Source organism: Camelus dromedarius, chromosome 14, assembly GCF_036321535.1.
Source record: "Camelus dromedarius isolate mCamDro1 chromosome 14, mCamDro1.pat, whole genome shotgun sequence".
Taxonomy (NCBI): domain Eukaryota; kingdom Metazoa; phylum Chordata; class Mammalia; order Artiodactyla; family Camelidae; genus Camelus; species Camelus dromedarius.
Genome location: NC_087449.1, coordinates 44,485,526 through 44,495,717, shown reverse-complemented (window position 1 = coordinate 44,495,717; position 10,192 = coordinate 44,485,526). Strand labels below are relative to the sequence as shown.

Here is a 10,192-nt window from a genome sequence, read left to right as displayed (position 1 = left end):
ATGGCTCTGCCTCCAATGGTGTGTGGACCAGCCTTCGTGTACCCGATTCCCGTGATGCGTCCCGGACTGTACCTTCAGCATGCTTAGTTCTGAACGTACGTGGCTATACCTGTGCTTGTATCTCCATACGCTGCCTGACTAGGTGCGCGTACCTGGTTCAGCCTGGCCTTACCTGACGCCTGCGGACCGTGCACTCCTGCCCTGCGGAACTCCTCGCCGCTGGAGCCTCCAGGCTCACGGAAGGGGCTGCGGCCCCGTATCCCCCCCATTCTGGGCCCGGCCCGGCTCGCTGGGGCTGCGGGGGCGGGGCCGGAGGCCGGGTGGGGCGGGGCGGCGCGGGGGCGGAGCAGGAAGGGGCGGTGGCCGCTCCGCCCCCTGCCGCCCGGACCGGCTCTCGCCTGCCCTGCCCGGCTTCCGCGTCACGGGCCCAAGCGCCACCTGCCCGCCCACCCGCCCCTTATAAAGGCGCCGCCGGCCTGGCCCCCAACGACTCGGCCCCATGGAGAAGCCGCCGGCTGTGGCTGGCCCACGGCGGGGTGAGGCGCGCCCGGCAGGTCGGGGTCGCGAGGCTCCCGGGCGGGCGGAGGAGGGGGTGGGGAGGGCTCTGGTTAGGACCGACCGCAAAGGGAGAGACGTGAGGGCCGGTCCCCTTCGGCCTCGCCGGTCCCCGGGACCCCCTCCAACTTAGCGCAAGTTAGGCGATCCTGGAGGTAGGAAGACCTAGGTTCGGAGGGGAAGCCGAGCGAGAGCGGGGCTCTGGGCCGGGACAGCCGCCGCGTCACCGAGCCCGGAGGCCAACCAGAGTTTCCCAGCAACTTTTCTCGCTGGTGGGTCAGCCGGAAACTTCCCCTCCCCCAGTCCGGGAGTCCGGGCCACGGACCCTGCGCCTCCTGGGCCTGGGCTCCGGGCACGGGGCAGGCGGGCGAGAGGTGGCAATGGCTTCAACGGGGAAGCCCCCGCCCCACCACCTCACTTCCAACCCCGTGGGTTTCCAAGGAGAGCTCCGCCCAGCAGTGGTGGGGGCGCGGCGAAGTCCTCTGAGGCGCCTCCCACGACTTCTGGGTCCTCTGAGTTGGCGGGGCCGCTGGGGGTGGGGTGGGAGGAGGAGTCATACTGCCTGAGTTCAAATCCGTGCGCTACCAGCTAACAGCTGGATGACCTTGAGCAAGTTCTGAATTGTCTATGGCTCAGGCTCCTCCCTTACATAATGGGAATGACGATCCCTAGCTGGGAGGGCTGTTGAGAGGGTAACAGAGGTAACACTCAAAAATGGCTTTGCCTACTGCCACCACTCAGTGTGGCCTTCTCCCGTTCGAGGGGCGGGGCAGGAGAGGGGTGAGAGAGCCATTCCCCATCCCTAACCCTCTCTGTTGGCCTACAGGAGCTGTGACAGGTACCTTCCAGTGGTCTGAGCTGTGAGTGGCCAGTGGAAAGAGGCCCACTCAGGAAGCCAGCCCCGCCATGAGTCTGTGGGAACTTGAAGATTGCCACAGCTGCCAAGGGACCCCCAGGCCGGCCCAGGAGCCCACCGCGGAGGAGGCGACAACTGCGGAGCTGCAGATGAAAGTTGACTTCTTCCGGAAGCTGGGCTACTCCTCTGCTGAGATCCACAGCGTTCTACAGAAGCTGGGGGTCCAGGCGGACACCAACACAGTGCTGGGCGAGCTGGTGAAACATGGGTCAGCGGCGGAACGGGAGCGCCAGGTGTCACCAGACCCCAGCCCTCAGCTTCCTCTGGTGCCCCGGGGTGGAGGCACCCCCAAGGCTCCCATCCTGGAGCCCTCACCCCCCGAGGAGGACAAGGAGGGCAGTGACCTGAGGCCCGTGGTCATCGATGGGAGCAACGTGGCCATGAGGTACATGTCACTTCTGTGGCCAAGACTGTGGCCAGGAATCGTGGCTGTGTGTCTCTGCACCTCTGGTAGAGTGGACTTCAGGAAGGAGTTTGACCTCTTCTCAGAGACTGGTATAGAGGAAAGGAAAGCCCTTTCTGGAGGCCCTACTGTATGCCAGGAGGCTCTTGAATCCTCATGGCTTCTTGGAAGTGGGTTTTTAGGGATATTTGGGGAGCTCAAAAGAGTTGATCAGGTCACACTCCTGGTAAGTGCTGGAGCAAGGATTTGAACTTGGGTCCTTCTGTCTCCAGAGCTCCTTTATGGTCTTCATGAGGGCCAGCAGTCTCAGTCTCAGTTCCTCCTCTGTGACGTGAGGCCGTGTGGTGTGAGGGATCAGACCGTGGGCTCCAGCTTACTCATACTGGAGGCTTCATTCCTCATCCATGAGGTGGGGCCAGCCCACCCCTCAGGTGGTGGTTGTGAGGGGTGAATGCCCAGAACCTGGAAAGAAGTAAGGGCTCAGGAATCAGCAGTCCTGATTGTTATTACTGTTAACAGTTATTATTACTGTTATCCAGGATCTGGGACTTCTGAGGCCTTATTGTTCCCAGACCTGGGCTCCCATGGAAGCAGGCCTAGCCCCTGAGGCCTGTGTAGCCATGACCAAAAGTAACCTCAAGGGTCTGACTCTACATCAGGGGTGTAGGCAGGTGGCCTGATGCTTTGGCTTCAGATGAGCTGTGACTTGGGTCCCCTCTGCTTCAGCTTGAGCCACCTGGGCTGGACTGGGCTCTGGGGGCTCCCAGGACTCGGCCCAGGTAGCCGTCCCCCCTTCTCTAGGTTCTCATGATTCTCGTGGTAGGGGGGTGGGCAGGGCTGCCACTGATCCCAGGTTGCCCAGACCTCCCTTCCATCCAGGCTTTGCCCTCTGGCCCCACTTTCTCCCAGTCCCTTCAAGGCAGGTGAAGGGTGAGTCAGGGTTGGGTGGATGGTTCACAAGGAAAATTTCCTGTGGGTGTGGGCAGGGAGACCCCAGGCACAGGTGTGGATTGGGAAGGGATTCCTGGCTTCCCTGAAGGATCTCCTGAATGGTTGCCTCTGTGCCTCTGTGTCTGTGGCGCCTCTGCCTCTCCCACACCTGGCCCACCTGGGCCAAGCCAGCTGTCAGGCTGGTCCTGCCTAGCCTAGGTCAGCGGAGGTCCAGGTAGCCTCTTTCTGGCCATCTTTGGGTCAGTCTTCCCACCTCTGAAATGAGCTGAGCCTGGATGGAAATTGAGGAAAGCTGGCTCCTACAGGCCAGTGGCAGCTGGTCACACGTGTTTTGAGAGTTAGGGGACCTCTCTCGGGTTCCAGCAGCTTTTGGCTGGGTAAGGAGCTGGGACTGGTGGGTGACTCCGTCCTCCAGGGACGTGGGCTGGGCCCGAATGCCGTGGCGCCCCAGGGGCAGCCATGTGCCCTGTGTGTTTGTATCCCAGCCGAAGGAGGAGGGGCCAGGACAGGAGGAGGGGCAGGTGGCGCTGGGGGTGACCGAGCCACAGGGGTTTTCTGAGCCGGGGCAGCAGCAAGAGGGGAATTCCAGCCTCAGACTTCCTGTCTCAGCTGCTACTGGGTTCCTGCCCTTCTGCCCCCTCCCCGCCAGGGGCAGGCGGGCCAGCCCCTACTATATGCAAATCGTGGGGAAATTCACCTCTGTTTCCTTCTAAGGGAATTTTTCTCCACTAGCTGGGCCCAGCTGGGGTAGATCTTTTCACCTGGGTATCCTGGCTCAGCCCTGCCCTCTGCCCTGGGGCGGGAGCCACTGAGCTGGAGTTGCCTGTGGGATCACACCAGTGAGTCTCACCAGTGTCTCCTTAGCCAGGCTGGGGGGCCCTGACTTTCTGGGGAACAGGACTGCGGTGAGGGTGGGAGGATGTCTGGTTTTCCTATGCCAGCAGAGCTTCCTCCATTGCAGCAAGAGGGACTAAAGTTAGTCGTAGGGAGGCACTCCTGGCTTGGGAGGGCAGTATCTGGGCTTGGCAGGAGGGACTAGAACATGTGTTCTACTACTGCCAAGAGTAAGGCTCTGACTACCTGCTTGGGGAGTGCTCTGTGGGCCAGGACAGCTGACAGCAGACTAGTCCACAGCCAAGTTTTCTGATGCCCAGAAGCAGTACACTGTCCTGGAAGACCTGGTGTCCCACTGTCCCAGGGCTTGAAGATGCTGGCCTGGGATGGGGCATAGCCATTCACACGTGTGTACAAGGAGGTAGATACATGCATGTACAGACTGTACCTAAGACAGGGACAAGCCAGAGATGGTCATATCCCCACTCTTGGGGAAACAGCAGAAGGCTGAGGGCAGGGGGAAGCCCTGGGCGTTGTGAAGACAGACCAGGGACCTGACCCATCCTGCCAAGTCAGGGAAGGCTTCTCAGAGGCAGTGACACCACCTGGGTCCTGACGGAGCAGGAGTTTGCCAGATGCATGATTTAACCTGTTCCCAGCCTGCCCCACCCTCTTAACACTTTGTTCAGACTCAAGCTTGGGAGCTTTTTCTCCCTCCTAAATAAACTCCAACTCTTCTGTTGGGGCAGGAAGGCAGTCCAGTGCCCCCAGACATGAGTTCAAGTTCTGTCCCTTACCAGTAGCCAGAGAACCTTAGATGAGCCTCGTAAGGATGAAGCAAGGGGATGGGTGATGTGCGTGGTCTCCAGTACGAACTGGGCACCCGCTAATCCCCGCTCCAGTCCGCTGTCAGGGTTGGCACTTGTCTTTGTACCTGTCTGAGCATCAGCACTCGTGGTCGTGAGCACAGTCTCTATTTGTATCTGTTCCACCAATGCTGCTGTGATGCTGGCAACCAGTTGCCCTCTGTTGACCAACTTCCTAGTCTGAATAAAGGGGCAAGGGGCCTTTCATGATAGTACCACCCTCAGAGGCTTGCTTGATCAGGGCCTGGCTCACAGCTCTCAGTAGTAAATGTTATCTTTTATTACAAGCATGCTGGTGGATGGCAGGGGGGCTCCACCTGGCAGGGATGAGCACTGTCTTTGGGCTGGACTTTGCCTCCCCTACAATTTACAGAGACCTTCAGTCCTGGGAACCCCAACCTCACTCCCAGAGCCTCCATGCCCCCCAGCTGCCCCACCTCCCTTGCTATGTTCCCTCGGGGCTCCCGCTATCACCCCCCTCAAAGCCACCCACAGGATGTGGTCGGCCATGGAGTTGCCTCTTTTGCGTAACGTTTATTGTTTTATTTGCCAAATACATGAGTCTGAGTTGCTCACTGAGAGGTTAGCGAGGGGCATCGGCTGTGGGGAAGGGGGCCCCCTCAGCTGGTCCTGGAGTGCACCCATGACACCTAGTGTTACCTGGGAGCCCCTGCGCCCTCCCACCCTCCCAGGAAGCTAGCTGGAACTTCCACGGTGTTGGACTGTCTTTGGCCTCAAGCAAACAGGAACATCGTCCCACTGACATGGACCCTTCCTAGGGAAGCAGCAGACTCCCAGGCCCATTTTTCAGATAGAGAAACTGAGCCAGAGCAACGTCAGCACTTGCTTCTGGGTCCAGCCACCTTTGGATGGGGCGAGGTCTGGTCATTAGACTGCAGCAGGGCAATGTCCCATCTCCAGGCCCTCCTGCTGGCAGAGGCCCCACTGTCTTTCAGAACATCTTCTGGCCTTGGGTCATGCCCTCCCTGGAAGGGCGAGGAGAGGAAGGCAGGCTGGGGTTTTTGGGAATTGGCAGTCTTGGGAGGAAAAGCAGCATCCTTTCACTTTCAGGCTTAAAAGGCCCCACCACAGCCTTCTGCCCCAAGTTGAAGGTTGAATCGAGGCTCCTTCTCCTCAGCCCCAGCCCTGAGGTCTGGGTCTATTCAGGACTGAACTTTAATCCAACTTTAATCCGGAACAATCTGGTTTCTCTTCCCCTGCCCCCACCCGCAGCCCTGCTGAGCAGGCGAGGGAGGGATGGTGACTCAGTCGGCCTGTGTACATCTGTGTCCCCGTGGTCCCAGCGCCTTTCCCCCACCCCCAGGTGTGTTGTAAGTGGCCTGACCCTCCCCCACTTGGGGAGCGGGTGCTGCCAGATTCCTGGGCGTCTCCTCACTGTCAGGAGACACTTCAGGGAAAGTCCCGGGGCTGGCCATCCCCGGCGCTGTGGGAACCAGCAGGGAATACAGGCCCTGGGTCCCCAGCCAGGGCAGGGGCTGGAGTGCAGCCCGCCTCCTTCTGTGCAGGCCTGGGGCAAGGACCACAGGCTGATCCGGCCCTCCTCTCCTCCCCAGCCACGGAAACAAGGAGGTCTTCTCCTGCCGGGGTATCCTGCTGGCGGTGAACTGGTTTCTGGAGCGGGGCCACACAGACATCACGGTGTTTGTACCATCCTGGAGGAAGGAGCAGCCTCGGCCTGACATGCCCATCACAGGTGAGTGGCACCTCTGGAAGAGGGGTGGTCTCACTGCCCCAGGAGCCCTGGTTCCCTTCAAGAGAGACCCTTGGGTTATGCAGCAGCTTTGAGGCCCCAAGGAGGGACTAGCGTTCAGTCCCTACTTTTCCCAGCTTTGGCTGTCCTCAGCATTCCTGCTCTGAACAGTGATCCTTGGAGCAGCCTCTGCCTCCGAGTACCAGGCACCTCCCTCACCCAGTGGTTGCATGCTGTCTCCACAGCCTTGTGGTACAGGGGCAGTGCGGCGTAGTGGCTGAGCCACCTGCTCCTCATCTGAGACGTGGGATGAGGTGAGGGTTTGATAACCTTGCAGGGTTGACCGCGTGACTTAATACGTGGAAGTGCTCAGAAGAACGCCTGGCACACAGCAAATGCTCAGCCAGTGCCACCTCTTAACATTGCTCTTACACAAGAACCCACCTTTGGGATGAAAACCCAAGTTTATTTCCCTAGAAGTCTTGAGATCTGGAGGCAAGCTGGCTGGGGCCACTCACTCCAGGAAAAGCGGCCCCTTCTGTCCTAGCTCTGTAGGAGACAGAGTTGAGACACTGCTCTGGTCCCAGCTTAAGCGGGGGCTCCTTTCTAACTTCTCAGGGACAGGCCGGGTGAGTACCAAAGCCAAGCTCGCCTTGGGCACACCCGAGCCTGGTGTCCAGGACGGGGAGGGAGGTGGCCCAGCTCTACTTTGGAGCTTTTGCAGAGTGGGACCTGCTGACCTGTTTTCAGGGGTTCTTGGTCTTTGGCTATAAACTCCGCACCAGGCCCAGTGAGGGACTGGGATGTGGCGGTGGCCTTCGCAGAGTTGACCCTGGAGTTCAGAACCCAGTGCCTGGCCACCACGGGGTCAGGGAGCCCTGAGGGCTGGCTCTAGGTCCGGGCTGGACCCTGACCTCCGCCCCTGACACCTCCCAGACCAGCACATCCTGCGGGAACTGGAGAAGAAAAAGATCCTGGTGTTCACCCCGTCGCGGCGTGTGGGCGGCAAGCGAGTGGTGTGCTATGACGACCGCTTCATCGTGAAGCTAGCCTTCGAGTCCGATGGCATTGTGGTGTCCAATGACACTTACCGGGACCTCCAGAGCGAGCGGCAGGAGTGGAAGCGCTTCATCGAGGAGCGGCTTCTCATGTACTCCTTCGTCAATGACAAGTACGTCCCCACCAGGAAGGGACCCGATGGCCAGAGACGCTCCCAGGAGGGCCAGGGCTGGGGGAGCTCTGCTGGGGGACCACGGCCTTGGGTCCTGGCAGCTCTGAGAGCAAGATGGACTTGGCTCCACATAGGAAGGGTCAGGCTTTATAATTTGTGGGATGGAGCAGTAGCATTTGAGACAGGATGTGGTCAGTGGTTCCAAGAGGACCTCTCCAGTTCCCAGCACTGAAGCTCTGACCAGAGGCCAGTGGATGCAGCCTTAGATTCAGAGAGCTCCCAGCAGGAGAGTTGCCCTAAAGGCGCCCATGGCTGTGGCCTTCTGGACTGGGACGTCCCTTCCTTGAAGCCATCCCGCCCAGGATGTCCTGCTGGGCAGACGCCAGTTTTAGGAGCTGCCTTCCTACTCTTCCTAGCGAGGCTCCCTGTGCAGCCCCCTCCCTGGCACTGGGAAGTCCCCCTTCATGCCTCCTACCTCCTCTGCAGGTTCATGCCCCCTGATGACCCCTTGGGCCGGCACGGGCCGAGCCTGGACAACTTCCTGCGTAAGAAGCCGCTCACGGCGGAGCACAGGAAGCAGCCGTGTCCCTACGGTAAGAACTCCACGCTCCAGGGCCCTCCTCACTCTGTCATCCCCTTCCTCTCTCCCCTAAGTCAGCATGCACCCCGAGTTCTTCCTCTTGAGGATCCCCAACCCCAGCTATGGGCGCCCCTGCTGAGGGCCTTCTTCATTCTCTCGCAGGGAGGAAGTGCACCTACGGAATCAAGTGCCGGTTCTTCCACCCGGAGCGGCCGAGCCGCCCCCAGCGCTCTGTAGCTGATGAGCTCCGGGCCAATGCCCTCCTCTCACCCCCCAGGCCCCCGAGCAAGGACAGAAGTGGCCGGCGGCCTTCACCTTCATCTCAGCCTGGCTCTCTGCCGACAGAACGTGAGCAGCGCAGCCTGGACGGGAAGAAGCTGGGGGCCCAGGCATCCCTGGGAACCCACCGGGAGGGTCCGCCACAGACCTTCGCCCCAACGGGCAGGAGCCTCCCACCTAGTGGGGGCAGTGGCGGCAGCTTTGGGCCCTCTGACTGGTTCTCGCAGACCCTGGACTCCCTCCCATACACCTCCCAGGAGTGCCTGGACTCGGGCATCGGCTCCCTGGAGAGCCAGATGTCAGAACTGTGGGGGGTTCGAGGAGGCGGCCCTGGTGAGCCAGGCCCACCTCGGGGCCCGTACGCTGGCTACCGCCCCTACGGGGCCGAGCTCCCAGCCACTCCAGCCTTCTCTGCCTTTGGCCGAGCCATGGGTGCCGGCCACTTCAGCGTCCCTGCTGACTATGCACCCCCGCCAGCCGCCTATCCACCTCGAGAGTACTGGTCTGAGCCATACCAGCTGCCCCAACCCACCCCAGTCCTGCAGGAGCCTCGGGTGCCGGGCTCAGGGACTGACAGGGGCCCCTGGGGTGGGGCGGGCAGCCTGGCCAAGGAGCGAGCCAGCGTGTATACCAAGCTGTGTGGCGTCTTCCCCCCACACCTGGTGGAGGCCGTGATGGGGCGCTTCCCACAGCTCCTGGACCCCCAGCAGCTGGCCGCCGAGATCCTCTCCTACAAGTCCCAGCACCTCAGCGAGTAAGCCAGCCCACCTGCACGGGCAGCACCTCCGGCCTCCAAGGGCTGCCAGGCCGGGCTTCAGGCCTTCGAGCAGCCCAGCCCCAGCCCCGAGGCCCACCCCAGAGGCTGGACAGAGGGAGGATTAAAGTAGGAAAGGGAACCTACAAACCAAAGATACTGTAGGATTGGTTCTGGCCCCTCGGCACCTCTTGCCGTCTGCCCGAGGGGTCAGAAGCGATCACCCTGTTGATGCACATTGTATCTCTGTAGTTTAAAGAGACGCTGCCAGTAACGGCCATCGGTCCATGGCTGAGGCCCAAACCCTCCTTTCTCTCAGAGGGCGGGGAGGGAGGCAGGGGGGAGCAGAGGCCTGGGCTGGGGGCCCTGTGCACAGCCCCCCACCTCCACCCTGTCCCTGGGATGCTGGCCTTGGCTGGCTAGTTGGGCACCGTGTGCCCGCCCTCATGGGCCCTCCTCTAAGCCAATGAGGCCTCATTTGTGCTCTCAAAGGCACGAGGCTTCATGTTAGTAAGCAAGATGCTTCTTAATAACCCACCTTCCGTCCCACTCTGTTCACCTGTCCCATTGTCCCCTCAGGGGTCAAGGGCATTCTGGCCCCCATTTTCTCATCCTCCCCCTTTCTCTGTACTTGGAGCAGTCTCACCTGTCCCCCAGGAGATGTGTGTATTTGTTGTACGGATGTAAACATTTTAAGTGTTTCAAGTGGAAAGTCCTTGCGTCCCTTAACACCAATAAAGTACAACCCCTCTAAGAGGTGATGGTCTTTGTTGCGCTCGGGGATGGAGCTGGCCTCTGGGTGATGGAAGGTCAGCAGGTGGGCACTGCCCTATCTCCCTCCTCAACAATTCCCTGACTCTTCACTGGAAGGAAGGTTTCTGAGTTCCACTGAGAGTGCTCCATCCCCCAGGGGCAGAGGCATCCTTCCTGAGGCCTTGGGTCAGACCTTGAAAAGAGGTGGCTGTGGACACATGGATGGATGGGGTGTCAGGAAGCATCCTGTTGTCCTGAGGCTGCGGTGTGGGGACGGGTTGCTTTTGGAGGGGAGTGTCCCCTTTCTTTACCCTGAGGTCAGGGACGAGCATGGGAACCACCTGGCTGGCTTCTGGGAGAGCTTGTGGAGTAGGGGTGTGGTGGGGAGGCCCCTGTGGGCTCAGCTCTCCCCTGTCCAC

General features: G+C 60.6%; 1 protein-coding gene across 3 annotated transcripts; it reads left to right on the top strand.

Annotated features, from left to right (window-relative positions):
* The first annotated feature begins 452 nt into the window (after window positions 1–452).
* ZC3H12A (zinc finger CCCH-type containing 12A) lies at window positions 453–9,774 on the top strand. 3 transcript variants are annotated; one of them, XM_031464790.2, is made up of 6 exons: window positions 453–536; window positions 1,382–1,856; window positions 6,100–6,239; window positions 7,173–7,407; window positions 7,894–8,000; window positions 8,150–9,774. In XM_031464790.2, exons 2-6 carry the CDS (start codon window positions 1,462–1,464, stop codon window positions 9,022–9,024), a joined length of 1,752 nt encoding a protein of 583 aa, XP_031320650.1. In that variant the 5' UTR covers window positions 453–536; window positions 1,382–1,461; the 3' UTR covers window positions 9,025–9,774. The 3 variants fall into 3 exon arrangements, with proteins under 3 accessions (XP_031320650.1, XP_031320649.1, XP_031320651.1); XM_031464789.2 differs by having other exon boundaries at window positions 475–554; XM_031464791.2 differs by lacking the exon at window positions 453–536 and adding an exon at window positions 1,071–1,256.
* Window positions 9,775–10,192: the final 418 nt, after the last annotated feature.

What these genes read in the sequence shown, in the direction of transcription:
- ZC3H12A (XM_031464790.2), top strand. Translation starts at nt 1,462, where the DNA reads ATGAGTCTGTGGGAACTTGAAGATTGCCACAGCTGCCAAGGGACCCCC. An exon ending in GGGAGCAACGTGGCCATGAG is followed by an intron (nt 1,857 to 6,099) that starts GTACATGTCACT and finishes TCTCCTCCCCAG; the next exon opens with CCACGGAAACAAGGAGGTCT. An exon ending in GCCTGACATGCCCATCACAG is followed by an intron (nt 6,240 to 7,172) that starts GTGAGTGGCACC and finishes GACACCTCCCAG; the next exon opens with ACCAGCACATCCTGCGGGAA.